The 26,733-nt window shown below is 38.0% G+C and overlaps 1 protein-coding gene across 1 annotated transcript; it reads left to right on the plus strand.

The window, feature by feature from the left end:
* Nucleotides 1–6,980: 6,980 nt before the first annotated feature.
* Nucleotides 6,981–10,374, plus strand: LOC145138579 (Pseudouridine synthase family protein). The gene is made up of 10 exons (XM_079072641.1): nt 6,981–7,388; nt 7,529–7,600; nt 7,691–7,828; nt 7,912–7,959; nt 8,055–8,135; nt 8,397–8,510; nt 8,625–8,726; nt 8,910–9,021; nt 9,399–9,445; nt 9,901–10,374. The coding sequence occupies exons 1-10, from the start codon at nt 7,035–7,037 to the stop codon at nt 10,255–10,257; spliced, it is 1,425 nt and encodes a 474-aa protein (XP_078928767.1). The 5' UTR covers nt 6,981–7,034; the 3' UTR covers nt 10,258–10,374.
* The last annotated feature ends 16,359 nt before the right edge of the window (nt 10,375–26,733 follow it).

Genomic DNA, 26,733 nt, shown 5'->3' on the forward strand with positions numbered 1-26,733 from the left:
TATTGGTTATTAGTTCTTCCCCATGCATGTGTTAGGATGTCCTGATGGATTAAGAAGTTAGGTTGTGTTCGTATTAAGCCCTTCTAGCCATGAGAAGTCATAAACTTGGAAACTTTATGACTTATAATGATATTTTGGGCTTAGATCTGGATTTGGACGTAAGGACTTGATGATTAAGCTCTTAATAAGAAGTTAAGGTGGCTAGGTGGGTACGTTGGGCGTACCAAATGGTACTATCCACGTACGCGGTCAAAACCTCGACTTCTTGGTCAAGCTAAGTACGCCCCGCATACAGCTGAGTATGCCCAGTGTACCCAGTTGAGTTAACTCAGATGGTTTGTTGACCTTGAACTTTGACTTGGGGTTTAACCAAGGTTGACCTTAGGGTAGTTTGGCTATTTTAGGTCTTGTGGAATTATTAACTATGCTCAGGTCACTGGTTCCGTTTAGGTGATCGGTAGAGTCGGTATTGGAGTTGTACTCGGTGCTATATAGTTTTCTGCTACTCATCGGACTGTGAGGTGAGTTTTCCTTACTGTATTCGTGGGTCGAAGGCACCAATGCCCGCCCACAAGGTTATGTATCATGGTTATAGGATGGTGTAAAACTAGTATATGACTGATTAGTAGATCTGTATGATTATCTGTATTTGTTGGATCTATGTTTATGTTTATCTATTACATATGTCGACATATTGTGGTTGGGTTGAGGCAATCTTTGTTTTGTGCTGAAGACCAAGATACTCGGGGCGGTCCGGATAAGCTTAAGGCCCTGCGAGGAGGTCTAGTCATGCCGAATGCCCGTAGAGCGGTCAAGATAGGTTGTAGGCCCTACGAGGCAGTCCAGTCAGGTTGAAGGCTCATATTTGCATGCTATTGTTTGTTATGTTGTGTGATGGTACTTTGGCGGAACTCACTAAGTTTTGGCTTACAATTTCAGTTTATTGTTTTAGGTATTTCAGAGGATCGTGAGAAAGCGAAGGCATGATCGTGCACATCTTCCTATTTTCATGAAATTATATTTTTGGGACACTCTGATATGATTTTACTTTTGAAACAATGGTTTTTCTTGTGAACAATTATGGATAATGGGTTGTTTTTGTAAAGTTAAAAATTATTGTGGTTTGGGATGTTACACTTATGAGTCGAACTCACACTAGAACTACATTTTGTTACTAATGTATCATATTTTACACTTCGTTATATAAACAATGATATTTTCGGTTAGTGGACTATTTGTGATACTTATAATAACTGAAACATCTATCATGTTGTATTTTATCATAAAAATATCATATTAACGAACCATAAATGTCGAAAACATTATTTTTAATTTAAAGAACCACTGTAACATCCCAAAATTCAAGATCAAAAATTTCATTTTAATTAAGTTATTATAAAACCAACAGTATAAGAAACATCCATAATAACATCCTGTGTCAAAACCAAAGTGTCAATAATCAAAACATGTTATCATAAAATAATATCAGAGTGTAATCCCAAAGATCTCATGTGCGGAAAACATAGTGTGATGCGTTGCGATCGAGCCGACTCTTTTCCTTTGAAAACGTAGTACTTGAAACCAAAATTGAAAACCGTAAGCACTAAGCTTAGTGAGTTCCCCCATCATACCACATACCATACAATAAACATACCGTCAGACATATATGGGTGCCCCGACCTACCCTACTGAGTATACTGGGGTGCTCAACCTACCCCTGCTAGGCATATCGGGGTGCCTAACCTACCCCATGTCAGGCATATCTGGGTGCCCGACCTACCTTCCGGTGTATCTCAACCGGTTACGGGGACTATTTCACCCCTACCACTACCACATAACAACATAACATAAACATACTGCCAGGCATACCGGGGTGCCCGACCTACCCCTTTGGTCCTTTCGACCGAATACGGGGACTATTCCCCCTACTACCACTATCACATGACATCATACCATACTAGCACATAAAACATAACAGATAGCGGCATACCAGACAATTATCACAAAGACAATAATCTAACAAACAACTCCTACTAGTGGGCCGACATTGTGGCCTTAGACCCACTTCTACTGGAAGGTAACTCACCTCATACCGCTGAAGCTCGCTGCCCGAACTCCCTAGCTGCTGTCCTGACGGCTTCCCAAGCTAACAATTTCCAACACAAAATCCTGTTAGCAACTAAGTTCTAAACCATGAACCATAATCCAAATCTTGGGGTAAAATGACCATTTTATCCCTGGCCCAATAACACTCATAACTAAGGCCCAAGTCCAAAACCAATAAGGTCCAAAACCATAAAGTCCATAAAAGCCCTATATATGGCCTAATTTCCAATTGGGCCTAGACCCTTACCTGAAACTACCCTTTTTAAACCCATTTTGTACTTCATAACCCTAAAGGGGTCAACTTTGGTCAAAGTCAACATTATGGTCAAAGTCAACATTCGGGTTGACTCAACTCGCCGAGTTGGTCCATCAACTCGTCGAGTCCTATGATCTATAAATCTTGAAATCGCGATCCAACTCGTCGAGTCATTCCTCAGACTCGTCGAGTTCTTCCATGTAGCAGAATCAGGACAAACCAGAACAACTCGTCGAGTTCTTCCTTGCACTCGACGAGTTCCTCAGTCTTCAAAACTCGGAGAACCTTATCCACTCACTGAGTCATCTCCTAGACTCACTGGTTTGCTCCGGAGTCAGAAAAGTAGGGAATCACGATCCAAATCGCCGAGTTGCATGAGCAACTCGTCGAGTTCCTCTTAGTCCTCACTCATTCAGTCGATTCTAATGCTTCTAAATCATAGATTGGTTCCTTAGGGCTAGCATAACACGTAAAATTGCTAACTTTACGTCCTTACATGGTGTTATGAGCTAGAAACACCAAGAACCAAGCTAAAAAGGAGATCTAGGGCATGGAGAAAGGCCACAGGCTAATAAAGCTGGCAACTTTGAGCTTCATGAGTTCATATGTGCCTAGATCTGAAGTCACAACTCCATAATACACTCAAATCCCGACAATGACTTCAAAATGGCCCAAAAGTGACAACATACTATCCTAAATGAGGATCTAAGTGAAAGAAAGCCAATGTATAAGCTTTATACCTTAAATGAGTCCGAAGTATAGCTTGAACTCTGGATCTACGGACTTCCTCTTGAATCTCTAAGCTTTTCCTTCCTTCCAAGCTTCAAAATCACAAAGAATAGCTAAAAACTCTTCAAAAACGGATTAGGGTTTCTTAGCTAGGGTTTATGACGATGGAGGCAACAAATGAGGCCAACAAGTGGAGAATAGGATGCTTAAATAGGGTGCAAAACCCCGAAATTAGGGTTTCATTCTCCAGTTCCAACTCGTCGAGTTGTTCCTCCCCAACTCATCGAGTAGGTTTCTCAACCCGCGTCCAAACTTATTCCCATGTCTACTCGACGAGTTTGGGGCCTCCAACTCGTCGAGTCCCTTTGAAAAAATGAAAATTCTTATTTAAAATACCTACCAGGAACCGGGCGCTACAACCACTATAGACAAAATATTAGTAGAATTCATGATTTTCTATACCAAATTCATGACAAACTATTTTGAATAATACGATGATAATATTAATAAAATTTGTCTTGATAATTAGTATATTTTAATATATAAGTAAATAAACATAAAATACATCACCCACCATTTCCAAACTTAATACATTTATGGATTTGAATAATCTTTTCTCCAGGTCATATAGAACCCATCTTCTTTGATGATCCATATACAATGCTTTTCGTTGCAGTATCTTCTAGATATCCCAAAAATAAAAACATTAAAGATTGCAGTTTTTGATTTCAAATAGAAATGAGCAACAAATTGAGTCGCCTGATCAATTCTCATGCAAAACTGCCAATGTTTTCAGCGTTAAATGCAAGTGTAGTATTTCCAAGATCATTGTCTTTTGATAGAACATGAACGTTGATGGAATCGTTAATCCTGCTGAGGATAAACACGTTCCACGGACCACCCTAATAACATTTCGACTTGGATGTCAGTTTAGGTAATGAAGATGTAGCCGTAGATGCATATGTTGTGATCATTATCTCTTAATCATGATAGATCTTCATCAACTCGAGTTCCAATAATCTCATGAACTTAATCTGCAACTCCTTCTGACCCATTGTGATGAAACTAACACATCAATCTGATTGTCGTTCCTCCAAGAAGGATACTCGGTTCACCCAAGGGCCCACTCTTATGATGGCTGACAACCTAAATCCAGCTCAACAAGATGTGTTTCCAATCATGCTTCTCGGTATGCAAATGGCATATAACGATCCTTGAAATAATAATCAGGCAAACACAGAGAAACTAAATCGAAAATAGCATCTCGCAAATACGAATTCGACCCAGAAGCATATACATAAATAAATGAAATAGCATGAAGAAAACGAAAATGGAACATACACGTGATAGCATCTGATGAAACTTTGGCATCCCCTGCCTGCACCTACAATTCTAGGCTTTTCCCTGCTGGAGCATCTGCTCTACCCCCGCGGCCATCAGTAATCCTCAAAGTAACTGGAGTAGGTGCACTCACTGCTGCACTCAACAACCTCAGACAATTGGCCTTCTTGTGGCCTACTTGATTGCAGTGAAAACACATCGAAATCGAGCCTCGAGGATAATCCATGCTAAAATGAGCAGTCTGACCACAACTGAAACAACCCCTTCCTTTCTCACGACACCTTCCCTCGTGGGTCCTCCCACACTTGGCACAACGGCCCCGATCCTGATGGCCTCCCAATCGAAAATCCTGAATCTTGGGCCTCTTCGCCTGAACCACTGCGGTCTGAATCTGCTTCGGTCCGCGCTTCAACCAAAGCTGCAACTCAATCTCCCGTTATCGGGCTCTACCAATCATGTCCTCCAACGTCTTGCAACTGGGCATGCTCACAAATTCCCTAATGTCGTCTCGCAACATATCATGGTACCTCGTCTTCTTCATCTCCTCATCTGCAGCGTATTGCGGAACCAATAAAGCCCTCTCCCTGAATTTGGTAGTGATCTCTACTACAGTCTCATTCGTCTGGTGAAGGTCCTGAAACTCCCTCGCCAACTGTTGCACCTCGATAGCTGGTGCAAACTCCGCCGTAAACCGGGTCACAAACTCATCCCAAGTCATCGTCTCAATGGCCTCGCCTCCCAAAGCGAAATCTACTTCCTCCCACCAGTCACAAGCTCTGTCTTTCAGAAGACAGGATGCAAATCTAACCTTCGACCCTTCGGGGCAGAAGCTCGTCCGGAAAGCGTTCATCATGTCCGTTAACCACCTCTTACTAGCAACGGGGGTCCTTCTCCCCAAAGAACTCAAGAGCTCCACAAGCACGGAAATCGCAGAAACAAGAGTGCGAGCTCCCACAATAGCCATAATCTCAATGTGGAACGTACCCATACGCTTGTCCAAAATCTCCATAATCCCCTCCTTGACCGTACCGAAGATCACAGGAGTCTGGTCCAAAATACCATGGGTTATCTCCGATGAGATGAACTCCTGCATCCGCTCATTCATCAGCTCAGTGCTAGCACCTGAGCCCGAACTACAACATGAACCTCCACCACGAGTGCTTGTCATCATTCTAAAAAGCAACCATACAAAAATCAGATCATACCCAAAGAATCCTCATCCTACAGGCTTCCTAGAATCTCTGTGACTTTCCTTGATTCGAGTATGGATCTTGTGCTTTCAGTAATACGCGCCCAATACTACCTTCCACAACTATCTATACTTTCCTCAAGAATCATCATGAATCCTCTAAGTTACCTTCTCAAATTAGTACTCCAAGTACTCGCTAAACAACGTATCCATACCCACTAAAACACTTCATAGTCTCCCATAGGTTCCAACCTCACCCCGCCACCAGCTGCTGAAGAACTCCCACTTATGTCAGTTAACTACTTCATGAATACAATTACACACAACAAAAGATAATCATTCGAGTAACAGACTCAACCCTACAACGGTTGGACTCAAACAAGAGTTGTGCAGTAGGGCCAAATCAATCACTCTGAGATTATTTAACCTTTGCAGCATGTAAGTTAACGCATTCACTTAATAGTTAACTCACATCTATAAGAGTTCCACAAAGCACAAAGCAAGCAACATTCATGCAATAACACTCCAAACCATAAATTAATCAAAAAGGCAATCTCAGCTCGCTCGCTACTACCATGCTAGGAACTTCTACTAACACTGCCGGTTGCCTTATGCATGCAAATCAAAAAGGCATCTCATCCTCTTGGTATTAACCTATGGAGATATTAAATCTCCAAATACTTTATTTATTGCCGTCTCAAAGTGCACAAACATACAACAATTCAACAAAATGGTGAAGAACAACAAGAACAAAGCACAAAAATCTACTTCATACAAACCATATAAAGAGCAAAAAAAAACATGACTGAAACACAAAATGCATACAAAATTGAGCAACAAGAACACGATTCAAACATCAATTTCGAGAGGCGATGGGGGAGATGACGAAGACAGATATGGAGCAGTGCTGCCGAAAGTTGAAAGGGGGAGGCGCCGATGAAATTGGAGGCTAGCAAGGAAGTTGTCATCGCCTGGAGAAGAGGGAGAATGAGGGAGGAGCGCTCGATGTATAGGAAGTGGGTGAAAGAGAAAATGACGGACATGTTTTTTAGGGCAAGAGTATCCCATTGAATTCTTTTCATCCAGACTCCTCCATATCTCTCTCCGATTCCGACCATTTTTTGCTACATCTGACCGATTAAGAGGCTAAAAATGTTTCAACCAAACGTTCTGAATTTGAACGATCCAGAGGCAACCTCTTTATGAGATTTTCCAGAGCCAACCTCTTTATGAGATCATTAACAGGCCAAACTAAAAGCCCGAAGTACTAAAGTTTAAACGAGTCAAGCTTTAACTTAGTTAGGCCCATTTGCTAATAGGCTCATTTTGCATATTATCTCGTTTGCCTTTTCTATCCTAGAAATACAAACCGGTCCTTGTCGGTTTTCAAGCCTAAACCCTAAACCCCAAAATATGGCGGTCTTTTCTCATCTCCGGCGAGCCCTACTCAGATCGCCACCGATTATTCCGGCATCACGTCGCTTCAGAACTGTAGCAGCGCCGTACCACGCCGTTCAAACAAAAAACTACTCAACCGCCTTTACCAAACCGGAAGATCAGAAGACCGAGAACAGGAAAGGGAAGTGGTTAACTTTGCCGCCTTTCAATATGACCGTTAACGGTGCTTCGTTGGGGAAAGATATTTCCGGAAGACGGCAATTAACGAGTGAAGAAGATGCAAGCACCACGACAGCGCTCAAATGGGTAACGCGGTGCTGCCCGCAGCTCCCGAGGTCTCTTGTTCAAAAGCTCTTCCGCTTGAGACAGGTATCAGATTTCTACTAAAGCATAATGTCTTGATGTTTATAGACATTAGATTACTTTTTGTTATAATCTTCTGCACTAATACCAAGTTAACATCATGTCAATTGAAAGCTAATTCGATGTGCTGTAATGATATGATGCAGATACGACGCGAAACTTCTGAAGATTCAAATTCTGATCAGGATGCTCAAGCTCCAGGATCCCGAATCAAAAGGGTAAAAAATTAACTTGTTCCCTAATTCTAATTGGATTCAACAGTGTCCATTTATAAACAAATCTTCATCTTACTTGATATATTTCCTCAGGTGTCAGCCAAAGACTCAATGAAACCTGGAGATACCATTTATCTTCCTATCACAGTACAATCATTACCAACTGAGAAACCAGAGTGCCATTGCAGTGAAGAAGAAATAAAGTTTCTTCATGATCTTGAGTTATATAAGGTTCTTAAAGAACACCTTTTTCACAATATATTTTCACTTCAACTTGATAGATGATCATGTTTCCTCTGTACTTAACTATTCAGGATTCAGCAATTATAGTCATCAATAAACCTCCTGGAATGCCTGTTCAAGTAAGTTATTACTATATTAGCTATTCACATCTTTATTAGGTTTTTCTGCATATATTATCATATTTCCAAATGCTGATTACAGTTATAAATTACAGGGTGGAATTGGAATAAAAAGAAGCTTAGATGAATTAGCTGGAACTTATTTGAGACATGACTTCTCTGAACCACCTAGGCTGGTGAGTTCTTTTCCAACTTTACATGTCCTTTTAATAAATAATAACTAATTAACTATAAACAACATATCTCTTCATAGTTTATACCATTATAGACGACCAATTTACATTTTCTTTTAACTGTTTAGGGCAGTTTGCAACTTGAAAATCTATGTGATCGTTTAATTCACATAAGTTTTTTTTAAAGAAAGATGATGTTTTTTATTTTTATCATTTTATATAATGAAAATGATTTTGTTCCAGGGCTTAATAGTAATTTATTAGGTGCACAGGCTTGATAGAGATAGTAGTGGAATTTTGGTGTTGGGGAGAACACAACTCAGTGCTACTGTTCTTCATTCTGTATTCCGTGAGAAAACTTCTGTTGCTTCCAATATGGTAAAGTAATTAACTTTTTGTTTCTTTTTTTTTTTATCTGTAAAAGTTTGATAAATTGCTTTACTTGGTTTCCATCTTTTTAACTAATAATTATTTTTTCTATTTTGTAAATAGGATTTGAAGAGTGAAAAAAGAATCCTTCAAAGAAAGTATTGGGCACTTGTTCTTGGAACTCCAAGGCGTCCTCAAGGTTTAATCTCAGTTCCTCTTGGAAAGGTTAGAATTAATAGCTTTTTTGTATTTAGTAATTGAAGAAGGGAATGGAATGGAGCATTCCGGTTCCGGACTTGAATGGAGGATTCCTCATGAAATCTGATTCCTTCTCGTTGGCTGATTTGAATGATTTTTGTTAAGTCTATTGATGAATACATAATAATTAAATTTCTTTTTTGTGTGTAGGTGGTTATGGATGATGGAAGATCAGAACGGATTACAATTGTTGAAAATGTCACAACAATGCAATCACAACACGCCATTACAGAATATCGAGTTCTTGATTCCTCTACTCATGGTTTCTTCTTTATTTATACATTTTTTTTCTTCCTAATTAATACAACAAAGTAGTTTTTAGATCAAATATGCAATAAAATGGTTTTTCTTTTTTTTTTTGGACAAAATATGCAACTTTTATATGTATAACATGTTTGACCAGTTGAAACCTGGTTGCATGAATCCATATTTTCCATTTCATTTTTTATCTAAAATTTGTTCATATATTTTTTTCCAAATACGAAATTTTTATTAGATATAAAAATTATTTTACATAAAATATCAATATAATAAGGATTAAAAGGTTTTTAATGAAACACGATTACATAAAATTAGTGTCGAAAACAATTTTATTCATAAACACTAAATTTATTTATTTTTTATTTAAAATTATTTAAGGTCTTACATGGTTAGAGTTATCTCCACTCACCGGTAGAAAACATCAGGTATTCATCACTACTTTTTATTTCTTCAGGATCCAACAAGCTTTCTAGGCCTATTTCTGATCATGAGGAGGGCATTTATGTCTTTTGCACATGATAGATCAAAACTAAGTCCCTTTCTAACTTTGTCCTGCCTTTTTGGGTGGCACAAAAAACGGTCTGAATCCAATGCACGCCAAACGTAGGAGGGCATTTATGTCTTTTGCTCAGTCCGACCTTTTTGGGTGTCATAAAAAGCTGCAACTTTTGTCTCATTTCACATCATGAGGAGGGCATTTATGTCTTTTGCACAAAAGCAAGTCTCTAACCACTTTTTCCACCTTTTTGGGTGACACAAAAAGCTGCAACTTTTTGTCCTATTCACATCAGTCTTAGTCTAATCGCAGTGAAACCTGTTTTGTTTTGTTCTGTCCCGTCCTAATGTTTTTCTTTCTCTGCTTGATGCTTTGAAAACAAAGTTGCGGGTCCATTGTGCGGAGGTATTGGGAACGCCGATAGTTGGGGACTACAAATACGGGTGGCAAGCACACAAGAAATGGAAACAAATATTTTCATCCGATCATGAAGAAAAAATCAAAGTTTGTAACAAGAATTTACTTCCATTTGGGCTTGATTTAGAAAGTGGGAGCATTTCCGATAAGCAACCGAACCTTCATTTGCATTGTAAAAAAATGGTTTTACCCGATGTATCCTCCGCGTTAAAGCGGGCCCACGTTTCTTGTTCGGATCATGATTTTGGGGATATTAAAAGCCTCAAGTTTGGTGCTCCTTTGCCTCCACATATGCAAACAAGTTGGGACATTTTGTGTAAATGACTTATTTACACCTTACAAATTCCAACAACTTTATCAACATAGTTTTGAGGATTATTTGTGATTTCGTTTCTTTTGAATTTATAAATGGTGGTTGAAATGAAATCATTTTTATATCTACTATTTGTGTATACTTTCATTGTCTTGATTTTGTACTTTAAAATGTTTCTATTATCCTAATTTTTTTGAATTGTCTTGAAAGTTGAAATTTTAAAAACCGTTTATTGGTTGAATCGGGCTATGAGATCCAAGTCCAATACACCAGTTCAAACAGTTTTTTACTGGTTCTATAACACCGGTTAAACTCTGTTTTGGAGAAACTGTCTGGTTTAGAAATTGACATAAAACCAATGATAGTTGAACTGCTTTCTTTTCTGGTTTCCGGTTCGAATCGGTTTTAAATCATTGGAAAATATATTCATATTGAAAGAAGTGTGGGTTACAAGTGATGATGTGAGTGTCGAACTAAAAAGACAAAATACATGATTGATGATCGAAGATTAGAAATTAAGAAAATTATATTTAATAGAATTTGCAATTAATGATTATGGAATTTGTGATTAAAGATTTGAGGTTTTTAAGTTTAAGATTTCAGGATTTTATAAGCTAAACTCTTAATGTGTTGGTTAATATCAAAATGGAAGTGATTTTTGTATAATATTTTTGGTTATATGTAATTATTTATGTTTTAAAAGATTGTATTGTATTGTGCGGCTAAAAAGTAATATTATTTTATGAGTTTTTTTTCCTTCCTATGAATGTGCTTTAATGAATTTTTTATGTTATTTGACACATTCTCAACTTCTTTGGAAGGTTCGACCTTGAATTCAATTTTTTTTTTCCATATTCATGATGATTTTTTTTCTTTCTTTTTGGGCTTTAATGGACGACTATATTGTTCTTGTTTGTTGTTGAGGACTTGAAGACTTGAGGTCATCAAATTGCCTCCAACTGTTTGACGGGTTGTTGAGTTGCTCCATTTCTTACATTTTTATTTGAATTTGTGGTATTTTTTGCAGAATCGCTAGCAACCCATTTCTCTTTTTTACTAGCACTTTTGTAATTTATTTGGTATTTGGTAGGGTTGATTCCCTTTGGTACTTAAATCGTTTTTGGTTTTCAAAATATGAAACCAAACGGCGCAAATTAAATTAAAATAAGATATTAACGAAATAAAAGCGAAATGAAAAATACTTCAGCAAAATAAGAGGTTGTTTGGTTCACCGAAACTTTAAGGAATTGGGAAAATTAGATTCCGATTCAACCATGTTTGTATATTTGATTCAGCTTTTGCTAAGGAATTAAATTCCCAAATGAAAAAAAAAACTTTGCATCAATGGTATAAGGATATGATTTGTGAATCTCCAATAATCGAGTATTGTATATTGCACTATATATATAGTTTACAGAGTACAAGATATCAAAATTTTAAATACAACAAGATAATCTTATCAAGTAGAGATAGATAAGTTCTTGGGTGTTGATAAGATAGACTTATCGTTAATACCCCCCGTCAAGCTGGAAGGTGGTGGTCCAACACACAGCTTGGAGCGAAAGTATTCAAAGAGAGGACGAGGAAGGCTTTTGGTAAAAAGATCTGCCACCATCTGTGTAGTAGGAATGAACCGAGTGTGCAATTTGCCAGATAGTCAAGATCAATGTGTTTAGCACGTTTATGAGCAACCGGGTTTTGACTAAGAAAAATTGCACTCTTGTTGTCTGAATATAATAAAGGCAGTGAAGAAATAGGGATATGAAGCTCACGTAAGAGATGAGTAATCCAAATAACTTCAGATGCCGTGTTTGCCATAGCTCGATATTCGGACTCACAACTCGAACGAGACACAGTAGGTTGCTTTTTAGCACTCCAAGAGACAAGATTACCACCAAGAAAGATCGAATAACCATACGTGGAGCGTCGAGTGTCAGTGCATCGAGCCCAATCTGCATCAGAGTAAGCAACAAGAGGAATAGTGGGTGACCGCTTGTAAGTAAGACCATATGCCACAGTGCCCCTTACATACCGTAGGATGCGTTTTACAGCTTGGAAGTGAGCCATGGTTGGTGCGTGCAGGAATTGACTGACCTGGTTGACAGCATAAGAAAGGTCAGGGCGAGTAATCGTTAAATACTGTAAGGCACCAACCAAAGAGCGATAGAGAGTTGGATCATGAAATGGTTCTCCAGAAGCAATAAGTGGTTCAGATGTGGCAAGAGGAGTGTAAACCGGTTTCCCATCCAATAAACCGGCATGAGCTAGTATATCCAGTGCATACTTTGCTTGAGTAAGAAATAATCCATCTGAAGTATAATGCACTTCAATACCCAAGAAATAGCTTAACCGACCCAAATCTTTGATAGCAAATTCTTTATGAAGACGAGTAATAAATGTAGTAATAGTCTCGCTATTGTTACCGGTGAGAATGATATCGTCGACATAAACCAGAAGAAAAAGAAGATGAGAACCTTGCTTAAGCATGAAGAGGGACGGATCAGCACGACTACACGTGAACCCAACTTGAAGGAGAAAGGAGCTAAGACGTTGAAACCAAGCTCTTGGGGCTTGCTTCAAACCATACAAAGCCTTTGTGAGACGACATACATGAGTTGGATAGGTGGAATCAATGAACCCGGGAGGCTGCTCCATGAAAACGGTTTCGCTTAGGTGGCCATTGAGAAAGGCATTGTTGACATCAAGTTGGTGTAGAGGCCAGTTTTGATGTACAACAATAGATAAGATAATACGAACGGTGGAAGCTTTAACAACAAGACTGAAGGTGTGTGAAAAATCGATACCCGAAATTTGATTAAAGCCTTGAGCCACTAAGCGAGCTTTATATCGATCAATAGAACCGTCCGAGCGATACTTAGTGCGAAAGACCCATTTAGAACCGATAATGTTGGAGGCAGTGGTTCGAGGTACAAGATCCCACGTGTCATTATTTTTGAGTGCCTGAAGTTCATCGTGCATAGCCGCTAGCCACTTAGAGTGCTTAGCAGCTGACTTAAATCCTTTAGGATCTTTATGAGTAAGGAGGGCAGCATGCAAAGTACTCGAGTTTAGAGATGAGAAACCCGGAAAAAGACGAGGCTTGGTGATACCAGCCTTTCTGCGAGTAAGAATGGGATGAGCTGATGTGGTTGGAACTGGATGAGTACCTGGAGCGGCATGAACCGGTGAAGCTGGATCCGGATCAGGTACTAAGACATGGGTTTGTGGCTGCTGAATGGGCTATACCAGATCTGGACATAGATGACACGGGCTGGAATGTGGACCCAGCGAAACAGAAGTGGATGGAGTATCAAGGGGATCGGGCTATGAGGTTGGCAGAGACACAGCAACAGGTTCGTCAAAAGTAGAGAGTAACAAGGTAGCATCAGCAAGCTGTGAAGTGTTCCCGGTAAAAGGAAATAATGTCTCATCAAATTTTGCATGACGAGTAGTATAAATTTTTGAGGTGGCCATGTCAAGGCAACGATAGCCTTTATATTGTGTACTATAACCGATAAAAACACACGGGATGCTTCGTGGAGCCAACTTGTGATCCGAGTAGCTTCGTAAATAAGGGAACACACGACAACCAAAGGTACGGAAGACTTGAAAGTTTGGTTGAGTGTGAAAGAGAAGCTCAAATGGTGATTTGTTGTTTAAGACCGGAGACGACAGTCGATTGATGATGTAGACAGCAGAACTAAATGCATCAACCCACAAGGAAGCTGGAGCACTTGCGTTAAAAAGCATTGCAAGCCCTGTTTCAGTAATGTGACGGTGCTTTCGTTCAACCCTACCATTTTGTTCCGGGGTGTAGGGACAGGAAACTCGATGATGAGTGTCGTTGGCAGAAAATATAGCTTGAACTTGATTATTAAGAAACTCTTTCCCACCATCACTCTGAAAAACCTTGAGCTTGCATGAGAATTGTGTTTGAACAAATAACATAAAATGTTTAAGAATGGAAGGGAATTCAGATTTGAGCTTCATAGGGTAAAACCAAGTAAACCTCGAGAAATCATCAACAAAAATAGCATAATACAGATAACCGTTAGTAGAAGCAATGGGTGCAGGGCCCCATAAGTCACAATGTATCATATCCAAAACATGTAAAGAGCGTTTTTCATTGATAGCAAATGGAAGCTTATGGATTTTAGAGAGCTCACCTGAGGAGCAAATACCAGGTTTGGGTAAAAGATAAGTAACATATAAATAACCATGTTTGTGTAATAAAGAAATAACTGAAAATGAAACATGTCCTAGTCTATTGTGCCAAAGCTCGTATGATGCTTGCAGCCGATTCTTAGTCAGTTGAGAAACCAAAGCTTTATGACCATGCTCGAGCACATATAGACCATGTTCAACCCTGCCTGTTGCTAGTACTTCCTTTGTTCGACGCTTCCGAATTGCAAATTTATGATTAGAGAATAAGACATCAACATGAGAATCAGATGTTAACTTTCTTATAGAAAGTAAACTTTTAGTCAAATTTGGAACCACAAGGACATCTGCTAGATTGATATCTTTAGTAATAGAAGCATTACCAATTCGTGAGATGTTTAGAATATTATCGTTTCCAAAGGCCACATGATCGTTTCCGGTATAAGGAGATGATGTGGTTAATTGTTAGGCCGAAGGTGTCATATGGGCAGACACCCCAGAGTCTACATACCAGTCTGAGGCAGGAATATCTTGGGTATTACACTTGGCAGAAAAGGCATGTGCTAAGTGTGCATCAATAGATGGTCCGCGGGTTGCAAATGAAGAGAGATCTGGGCATTGAGAGACGTAATGACCATCTTTGCGACATAGTTAGCAGTGAGGTGGTCTCCGGCACGGCCCCTGCCACCCGATCGAGCCCCACGAGAACCACGAGTATAGGAACCACGACCAGAGGAAGAGGAGTTGCGAGCAGTGTTGGCGTTGAACGACATAGTAGGAGTGTTAGAAGAGTTGTGTACAAATTTTAGGAAGAGTTCATGCCCTTCAGCAGCTGCAAGAAGATCACGAAACAGTAGGCGTGGCTTGACAGCGCAATGAGCAACTGAGAAAGTCTCAAAAGAAGGCCCTAGGCCACATAAAAACCAATGAACTTTATCTGTTTCATCCATTGGTTGCCCAATGGCTGCCAATTGATCACAAATAGACTTGTATTTTCTTCCAAATTCAGAGACAGATAACGAACCTTTTTGAATTTGACGCAAGGAGTCACGAAGATTTTGCATTCTCTCAACGGAATCATGGCTATATGTTGATTCTAGAGTTGTCCAGACTTCTCGTGCAGTGAGAAGACCCAAAATTTCAGCCATGGCTTCCTCAGTAAGTGAAGCTTGAATGATAAGCATGGCACGTTGATCAGCTTCAACCCAAGCAGTGTAGAGAGGATTTGGGGAAGACTTATCTGCAACGAGTGAGGCAGCAGGAGCCACGGATGTCCCATCGATATGGCTGAAAAGGTTTTGATACCGTAGGAGGGGGTGATCTGATTTTTCCACAATAGCTAATTTATGGAGGACAATTTAATTGTCAGCATGTGAAGAATAGTGTTGAGAGTGAGGGAGGCATCAGATGAAGAAGAAGATCCGGTCACCATGATTGAGAGGAAGAAGATGTAGGGCCGGCTGATAGAAGAAAATAGAAGGATCGGAAATCAGGCTGATACCATATAAGGATATGATTTGTGAATCTCCAATAATCCTGGAGTATTGTATATTGCACTATATATATAGTTTACAAAGTACAAGATATCAAAATTTTAAATACAACAAGATAATCTTATCAAGTAGAGATAGATAAGTTCTTGGGTGTTGATAAGATAGACTTATCATTAATAAATGGGAGGAAAGTTACATCAAATGAAAGGAGTTAATTCCAATTAATGAAAAAATGTATAGGATTACTATATTACCCTCTATTACCACCATTACCGCCATTATCATCAACGTCACCCCATCCACCACCCACCACCACCGCCAACGTTGTAGCGATCTCCTTGTTTTAATATGTTATGTAAAAATTGTTGGATTAGGTGTCTAAGCCCATAACTATAATTGGTATGTACTTGAATTGATAGCAGCACAGTCCTTTTGGGTTGCCCTCAACCTAGCAACTGGACAAGGAAATTATGAAAGGAGAGATATTAATTTATAAGATTAATAAATTAATATATATATATATATATATATAAATGATTTATTAATATGTTAATGGATTAATATATTAATTAGAAATCATTATGTTTAATTAATTGTTAGCCAGAAATTAATCAGAATTGATTTTGGGGTTAAAAGAATTAATTATAAGGTGCAGGGACTAGTTTGCAATTATCTAATAGTTGAGTGGAAGGCTCTAGAACCCCCTTGGAAGAGGGTGGACGAAATCTTTAGGGGAAACCCTAATAATTTCGTCCATAGGGGCTTGGATAAGGCCTTTGGATTTGCTTAGGCCCTAAGCAAAGGATAACTAGGGTTTCCCTTAAACCGTAGATCCCTCAGCTATATAAGGAGCCTCCTGGTTCATGTTTTTGGTCACTCTTTCTTTTGAAGAAACCCTAAGGCCGAGATTTTGCATACTCCCTCTCCCCTCTCTCTTCTACTTTCCTTCTTGCTAGTTTGGGTGTGATTCCATTAGAGGCATTACACTTGTGGTGCTAAAGCTTCCAAGAAGATCAAGATCAAGACCAAGGGAATATCAATTGTTTGCTATAACAATTGAAAGGTATGTAAACCCTAAACCCTAGTTTGTTAATTTCGAAATTAGCCTCTCTCCTCTAGGGTTCTTGTTTTGCAATTCAAAGTTGTATGTTCAATAGTTAAAACATAGATCCAAAGTAGGTTGCATGTGAACTTAGGAATTGTTTTCTAGTTTATTTGTTGTACATAAAACCCATCAGTGGTATCAGAGACAGGTTGTTTTAAATTGAATTGCTACAATTGTTGAATTGCAAATTAGGGTTTATAGCTATTAAACCCTAAAGGCCAATTTTTCGATTTCTAGGGTTTTGGATCAAAGGGTTTTTTCGAAAACCCTAGCCTCCAAAGAACCCTAATCGAAATTAGGGTTAGGGTTTTGAAAACCCTAGCCTCCTCCCTTATGAATTTCGAAATATGCTAAGAGGATAACTAGGGTTTCTTGTTTTTGGATAATTGTTACTTAATTAGATTAATTGGATAATTATCCTTACCCTATTTTTCGAAATTAGAGGGATAAGGATTAGGATTAAATTAATTGATTAATTTAATTAGATAATCCTTACAAGATTTAATAATTTGATTAATAGTTAATTAATAGATAAATATTAAATCTAGTTAATTGGTTTATTTAAATTTGAATTTAATAGCTTAAATTTCGAAATTTATATAAACCCTTGAAGTTTTAAAAAGTTTTAAAACACACCTTATATATATATATTATAATTAAAGGTTTAATATTATATGTATAAGAATATGGTCAGTCAAATCGCTAGTATGCCTCATTCACGAAGCTAATCTATAAGGGGGGTATAAGGAAACTGCCTATAAAATGGTAGTTGAATGGGTGTCCACTCTCACCCACCGCTTCCTTGATTAGTGGAGGGTCGTTAGCAGAACGGATTTGATAGGACAACTACTTCTCACTAAAAGTATAATGATATTAAAAGTACTAGAACATTATTTTCAAAATCCCAACTCTAGTTACTTTAGGAAAAATGTGAAAAGTATGCTAATCCATGAAATTGCACATTATGCTTTATTGGTCGTTAGTGGAGCGTGTGTGGTTAACCAACACACTAAAAGGCACCAATAAAGAGTAGTAATGGGTATCTCATAATTGTCATTTTGATGGAGCGTGTGTGGTTTACCAGCACATCAATAGTTAATGATAAAGACAATGAGGTTACCAAGCACATTTGCATGGTTATTCACATCTTGTTTGTGATCCTCGGCATCCCAGTCACAAATAGAAGAGCATAATCTGAGATTAAAACATGTCATTGAATAGTTTCAATGTATCTCAAAAGAATTAGGAATTTCACTTCGTTTGTTTCGTCTAATGGTGGAATTGGTGAATCGTCATTCGCTTACCTTTATGAAATTTGCACTTGGATCTCGGCATCCCATTTCTGAGTTGTGAATCTTCATAGTTGGATCCTAACCTTGATATTATATCTTTGGGTTATTCTATTAAGGTATCTTGAAATCTAACTAAAACTTTCTTTCTTTTCAGATGTCTACTCCTGGAAACACTTCTACTTCATCCTCCTCCAACCAGAACTTCTCCTTGCTCAATATATGCTCCAAAGTCGTTATGGATGGCTCAAACTATAACGATTGGATGCGCAACATCAAGATGGCTCTTCGTTTTGAGAACAAAGAATATGTTCTTGAAAAGGAGCTCAAAGAGCTTGATGAGAATGAAGCTACTCCTGAAGATCTTGCTGCCTACAAGAAACATTACGATGATGCTACCAAAGTGGCATGCATCATGGTGGCAACTATGTCCCCAGAACTGCAGAGGTACTATGAGGACTACTGGCATTTCGAGATGAACAAGGACCTTATGGAAAAGTACCATAAGCGAGCTCGTCAAGAAAAGTTCGAAGTAGTCAAGTCACTCATGGCTTGCAAGATGAAAGATGGGGAGTCAGTTGTGTCACATGTGCAAAGAATGCAACGCTACATAGAGCGTTTGGTCAAGCTCAATATTCACTTTGATGAGGAATTGGCCATTGACATGGTTTTGAACTCACTTCCTAAATGTTATGGTCAGTTTATTCTAACTTACCATTTGAACAATACAGATCAGACCTTGGCCCAATTGCACAACTTGTTGCAGACAGCTGAGGCAGGGATGAAGGGTAAAAGTATACCCTCCACACCTACGAGTGCCCCTGTTTTGGCTATTGGACAGGGAAAAGGGGAAAAAGAGGAAAGGTCCTCCCAAACAAAACTGGAAGAGCAAGACTCAAGCTGGGTCATCTAGTAATGGCCCAAAGGCTAAGCCCAATGGTTCCACTCCCCATGTTTCTGATCCAAAAGAGGCAGTTTGCTTTTACTGCAACCAAAAAGGGCATTGGAAGAGATCTTGCCCACAATATCTGCAAGATATCAAGGATGGCAAAGTGAAGCCATCTTCGGCAGGTATTTACACTATTTCTGCTAATAACTCATTATCTTCTCGTTCATGGGTCCTTGATACAGGATGTGGTTTTCATATCTGTTCTGATTTGCAGGGTCTAAAGGAAAGTGAGGAGATAGAGCGAGGAAGGATAAACCTGATCATGGGAAACAGAAAGTCTTCACCAGTAACCAAGATCGGAGTTTATCAGCTTCTGCTTAGTAATGATGTTAGATTAGATTTAATAAATTGTTGCTATTCGTCTGAGATGACGAGAAACATTATTTCATTTCATGCATTGTTCAGACAAGGTTTTACATATTCTTTTAATGATTTGAATGGTTCAATTTCTGTTTATAAGAATGGTGTTTTTATGTTTGAAGCTTTACCTTGTAATGGTGTGTATGAAAGAGTGACTTGTGTTGATAGCCTAGGAAATAGTGTACTTAATATTGACTTGTCTAATAGTGTAGACAAGGCATGCTTGTGGCATTGTCGTCTTGGACACATCAACAAGAAACGCATAGCCCAACTCTAAAAGGATGGAGTGTTGGAATCATTTGACCTAAACTCAGATGACATGTGTGAATCTTGTCTTTTGGGAAAAATAACAAAATCACCATTCACAGGGTCTTGTGAAAGAGGTGAAGGTCTGTTGGATCTCATACACACGGATGTGTGTGGGCCCTTCAGATCAACTACAAGAGATGCTAATCGATTCTATGTGACTTTCACTGACGATTATAGCAGATATGGATATATCTACTTGATCAAGCATAAGTCAGAAACTTTTGAAAAGTTCAAAGAGTTTAAGCATGAAGTCGAAAATCAATTGGGCAGAAAGATAAAGATACTTAGATCCGATAGAGGCGGGGAGTATCTTAGTATCGAGTTTAACGACTATCTGAAAGAATGTGGGATAGTCTCACAATTGACTCCTCCTAGGACACCACAGTTAAATGGTGTAGCTGAGAGGCGCAATCGAACCTTGTTAGACATGGTTCGTTCTATGATGAGTCGGGCTTCGCTTCCTATTCACTTCTGGGGATATGCCTTAGAGACAGCCGCCCACATCCTCAATCTTGTCCCTACAAAGAAGGTTGCCAAAACACCTCACGAAATGTGGACAGGGAAAGTTCCCTCGTTAGCACACATTAAAGTCTGGGGTTGTGAAGCTTTCGTAAGACGAGAGACTCACGACAAGCTAGCAGCTAGAAGTGAGAAATGTGTTTTCATTGCTTACCCAAAGCAGTCTTTTGGATATTTGTTCTACAGGCCTAGTGAGAACGTGGTCTTTGTAGCACGAAGAGGAGTCTTTCTTGAAAGAGAGCTCATATTCAAAGAGGACAGTGGGCGCACTATTGACCTTGAAGAAATTCAAGAGTCAGCCAATGAAGGAACCTTAGATGACACTAGCACTCAACCAGAGGAAACAGTTCCTGTTGAACCAATCGATAACTCATTACCTCTTAGAAGATCCACTAGGGTGAGTGTGCCACCTGAGTTATATGGTTTTCATATTACTTCAGATGGTGACACATTCATAAGTGACAGAACACTGGTAAACTTAGATGAACCAGTCACTTATAAGGAAGCAATGGCAGGCCCAGAGGCTTCCAAGTGGAAAGAGGCAATGGACAGCGAGATTAAGTCCATGTATGACAACCAAGTTTGGAATTTGGTTGATAGTGCACCAGGTCGTAAGACAGTTGGGTGCAAATGGATCTTCAAGAAGAAGACATACATGGATGAAAATGTGCACACATTCAAGGCTCGACTGGTTGCAAAAGGTTTCACTCAAACCCCAGGGGTTGACTATGATGAGACCTTCTCACCAGTGGCTAAGATTAAATCTATTAGGATATTGCTCGCCATAGCTGCCTTTCATGATTATGAAATCTGGCAGATGGATGTCAAAACTGCTTTCCTTAATGGGAAGTTGGCTGAAGATGTTTACATGAGTCAGCCAGAGGGTTTTGTTGATGCGAAGTTCCCCAATAGAGTGTGCAAGCTTGAGAAATCCATTTATGGATTGAAACAAGCATCTCGCAGTTGGAATCTTTGCTTCCATGAGAAAGTCAAAGAGTTTGGTTTCTCTAGAAGTGAAGATGAGTTCTGTGTGTATATCAAGGCTAGTGGGAGTATAGTAACTTTTCTGGTGTTGTATGTCGATGACATATTACTCATTGGTAACGACGTTCCAACCTTGAAAGAAGTTAAGTCTTGACTTGGAAAGTGTTTTGCCATGAAAGACCTTGGAGAAGCTGCCTATATTCTTGGGATTAGAATATTGAGAGATAGAAAGAAGAAACTAATTGGACTTAGTCAGAGCACATACTTGGATAAGGTACTAAAGAGGTTTAGTATGGAAAATTCCAAGAAGGGAGAGCTACCTATCCAGAGCAATACCAAATTGAGTAAGACTCAATGCCCGAGTACAGATGTTGAAATAGATGACATGAGTCGTGTACCTTATGCTTCCGCTGTCGGATCGATCATGTACGCTATGACATGTACTCGTCCTGATGTGGCATTTGCTTTGAGCATGGTCAGTCGCTATCAGGGAAACCCAGGTAGAGCTCATTGGATAGCAGTTAAGAATATACTCAAGTATTTGCGAAGGACAAAGGACTGGGTCCTTGTGCTTGGTGGCAGTGATACTTTGAGAGTAGATGGTTACAGTGATGCCAGCTTTCAGACGGATAGAGATAACTTCCGTTCTCAGTCGGGCTGGGTGTTTTTACTGAATGGAGGAGCAGTTACTTGGAAGAGTTCCAAGCAAAATACGGTGGCTGATTCTACTTGTGAATCAGAGTACATAGCAGCAAGTGAAGCGTCGAAAGAAGCAGCTTGGTTGAGGAACTTCATCGGGGATCTCGGAGTTGTTCCAACCATCCAGGAGCCTATGGAACTGTTCTGCGATAATGAAGGAGCGGTTGCCTTGACAAAGGAACCGAGAGATCATGGTAAGACCAGACATATCGACAGAAAGTACCATTTCATCAGACATAGATTTGAAGAAGGCCATCTTATAGTAAAGAGGGTGTCATCTGAAGATAACCCAGCAGATCCCCTCACAAAGGGTCTGAGTTGGGCTAAGCATATTCAACATCCTCGGAGCATAGGACTGAAAGATGATATTAGTTTTAGTAGTTAGATTAGTTTTTGAAACTTGTAACAAAGTAAATGTAATTGACTTTTGGTGATTAAATAATAAAGTATTATTTATAAGTTTGGCTACTACCTTTTGTCAATTGTTTATTATTGTGTTTCATTTTTGCATGTTTTACTTCCTGAATAATGAGATTATTCAAACTCCACAGTCGCTCGTACTCTTGGAAGTAAGTAGTGAATTAAGACTGTCATGAATTGGATTGCAGATTGTCTAAGGATAGACATGGCAATAGAATTGCTGCAATGTTCATGAGTACTCAGAAATTGAGATTTGAGTATTGGATAAACCCTCGCTCAGAGTATTACTTCATGGAATTCATCACGAGTAATACTGAGACGATAATATCTTATAATCTTGAAACAAAGATATATGAGTTGTAATTTACAAGTCGGTTATGCATTGGTGATGCGAAAACGCATCAGTAACTTGGTGTTATAAAACGTATTGTCATGTATAATTTGATGAGTAAAAGATACAAGCATATGAGTCAACGTTTATTCGTTCCTTTTGCCCTAACAGGAAAAGCGATATCTGTGGGCCCCTCGATGATTTGGTGTTGACTTATGTGCTGGGCCCAGCCAGGACTAAATTGATGTGTTCGATTAGAAGTCCTTCATCATCACAAATTAGGAATCGAGAAACATAGATTCTGGACAAAGAGATTGATTACATTCCATGTCTTTTGTCTGGGGATATCGAGCAGAACGAAGGGTTATATGATCACTTATCTTAGGACACGTAACTGACTGGGTCAGAGTTCGGCAGCAGCTTTTGGAAGCTACAATTTGCTGGTCAAATTTAGAAGGCATACTAGCAATTATAGTTACAGAATTATCCAAGTGGGAGACTGTTGGATTAGGTGTCTAAGCCCATAACTATAATTGGTATGTACTTGAATTGATAGCAGCACAGTCCTTTTGGGTTGCCCTCAACCTAGCAACTGGACAAGGAAATTATGAAAGGAGAGATATTAATTTATAAGATTAATAAATTAATATATATATATATATATATATATATATATATATATATATATATAAATGATTTATTAATATGTTAATGGATTAATATATTAATTAGAAATCATTATGTTTAATTAATTGTTAGCCAGAAATTAATCAGAATTGATTTTGGGGTTAAAAGAATTAATTATAAGGTGCAGGGACTAGTTTGCAATTATCTAATAGTTGAGTGGAAGGCTCTAGAACCCCCTTGGAAGAGGGTGGACGAAATCTTTAGGGGAAACCCTAATAATTTCGTCCATAGGGGCTTGGATAAGGCCTTTGGATTTGCTTAGGCCCTAAGCAAAGGATAACTAGGGTTTCCCTTAAACCCTAGATCCCTCAGCTATATAAGGAGCCTCCTGGTTCATGTTTTTGGTCACTCTTTCTTTTGAAGAAACCCTAAGGCCGAGAGGTTTGTTTGTTTGTTTTTTATTTTTATTTATTTATTTTGCACAATTGGTCCATAAAAAGTCATTTTACTATTAAATAGGAGAATCTTCTAATTTAATTGGATTTCACCGGTTACCCTTAGTTTAAGTGGTTTTTTCAAAAATTTCAAAATTAAAAAAATTAAATCTTAATGTACATGGCTTTTCTTTTTCATTTCCTCTAAATTAAAACTCAGTCTTATACCAAATGACTTCTAGCCCAATGTTATCAACGGTATCAGATGTTGCTCTCCCTTTTTGAGATCAAAAGTTTAAGTCTCGTTGTGGACATAGGTGAAATTTGGTGTGTTAGGTTAGAAGTAGATTAGATTCGTCGGTCAAAAAAAAAATGTCACTCTTATGATCGTGAAGAACCACCGCCGCAACTGGTCCCAACACTAACCCTAGCCATTTTGAAAAATCATCTACGACATTTTGAGCTCATATGTCTGCCAACTAAAGCTTTGAAATCAACAAAAAACATGTATTCAAAGTGTCTCATCGATGGTGTTGAACTGGTAGCGTAAGGGTGTCGGTTTCATGGCAGGTCGGTGTCGTTTTCATCAGATGTCTTCGTTAGGGTTGTCGGTTTCATTGGAGGGCATCGTCGAAGGCATCATATGAAAATGAACTCTTTAATCTCAAATGAAGATGAAGTTTCGATGATGAATTCATTATTCTTGTTACTAATTTCATCTTCAAAACTCGAACCCATGAACCCGAAACAAGAAAAGAGAGAAGATGAATAATGAGATTTAATAAAACGGAGAAAATGAGTTTCAGTTTGGCTTTGAACTTACGATTCGTCTTTGAAGCTCTCATTAATTTTCAGAAGTAGAGCTACTATCTCCTTGACCTTCATATTTGTTTTAAAATATGTCACTAATTTGGTCTTTATAATCATCTATGAGTCCATCATTATGGCATGAATCTTATACATTGTTATTCTACAACATTAAGGTACCTTGTCTACAAGCTCACTGAAGTCATCATCTGGAATACACTTGATTTCTAGCTTAGATTTTGTGTTGTTTGATTTTGACGCTAGGTTTACTCATGTTTACTTCTTTATGGATTCATTTCCTTTTGGTTATAGAATCATTTTTTATGGTTTCTTTGTTTGGGTTTCTTTGTCCATTTGCTCTTTGAAAACAATGATTAATGAGTTTTTTGAGATTGTAGAAAATACACGGAGTCTCCAGATTTTGTTGGTGGTGGTGGAAGACGATGGATGGTGGTGGCGGTGGGAGGTGGATTAAAGAAACATGACTAGTAGGAGGTGGTTCAAAATAAATAAATACAAACTGACGTGGATTAAAAACAATTATCTCAAAAAATAAAGACACATTAATAATTAATGACGCATCAACATTATTACCGGATAACTTACTAAATTTTAGCAAAATGGTTTAATTGACATATTATAACTACATTTAATGGACTATTATGCAATATATATATATATATATATATATATATATATATATATATATATATATATATATATATATATATATATATATATATAAAATAAAAAAATCTTTGTGGCCGGACAAATAACAAATATTTATTGTGCCGTAATGATATTTTCTCATATGAGAGTCCGTAAAAAGAGATTAAATATTCTTCTACTTTTGTTCCTACAAATTCTCCTACCAAATTAAATGATGACACGTGTCATGTTAGTATATTAAAATATTATTAAATGACTATTAAATGTTACACATATCACTATTTAATTGGGTAGAAATATTTATAGGAACAAAAAATAGAAGAATATTTAATTTCTCCCGTAAAAAATATGAATATTCATGGTAGCATCTAAAATATTGCATTTGTAATCTTGAAGTTTTTAATAAAAGACTTAGTATAATTTAATAAGATGGAAAAAGTAACAAGATTTATGACTACTTGGAAAATTCGTCCATCATCATATATACAGTACTTTTTTTCCGTATGGATTGAATTTTACAATCTATAAATAGATTGCATAGACCGGATATTCTAACTTGGATTGAATTTTACAATCTATAAATAGATTGCATAGACCGGATATTCTAACTTGGCATATCCTTGACTTCTTTGGAAGATTTTAGTCGTTTAACTATGGAATTTTTATCATTATTATTTTTTCCTTTTTTGGTAGGCTTTTAATCGGTGAAATTAATATTTTGATTGTCTAATGTTTTAACGTTTTTCTTTGCAAGGTAGTAATTGGGAATTGCAACCAACTAATTCAATTAATTTTTAAATTTTTATTTTTAATAAATAACTGAAAATAACATTGGAGAGGAATGGAATCGGAAAACAAAGTTTTTTTCTTTGGACTATGGGTGTATTTTGGAATGAGTTTTTGGTTTTAACTTTTCCCAAAAAATCAAAAAAATACCAAAGGATGTTTGAGAAAAATATTTATAAAAGTTCTTTTCAAAGTAGTTTTTTGTAAAGAATAAAAAAAAAGGTTTTCAAAAGTAGAAAATTGTGTTTTATTTATTTATTTATTTATTATTTTTAGCTTTTTAAAAGCTAAATTCCATTTAAAAGTAAAAAAATGCAATTCAAACACTTTTTTAAAACAACTTTTGCCCTCTCAAAACCTAAAGCCAAAAGTAAAGCCAAACACCCCTATATGTAATGGGGCATAAGCTTCGTCAAGAACCTGTTGCACCTCCGAATGGAGAGGATGTCCATTAGACACATCAGAGTGGGTTCGACATCGAATTCGGTAACCTTGGCGAACATCGGGCTGAGGTCGAGGCATGTCGAGCTCGGCTTGGCAACTCG

The sequence above is a fragment of the Lactuca virosa genome, chromosome 9 (genome assembly GCF_052849685.1).
Source record: "Lactuca virosa cultivar CGN04683 chromosome 9, Lactuca_virosa_CGN04683_v6, whole genome shotgun sequence".
Taxonomy (NCBI): Eukaryota; Viridiplantae; Streptophyta; class Magnoliopsida; order Asterales; family Asteraceae; genus Lactuca; species Lactuca virosa.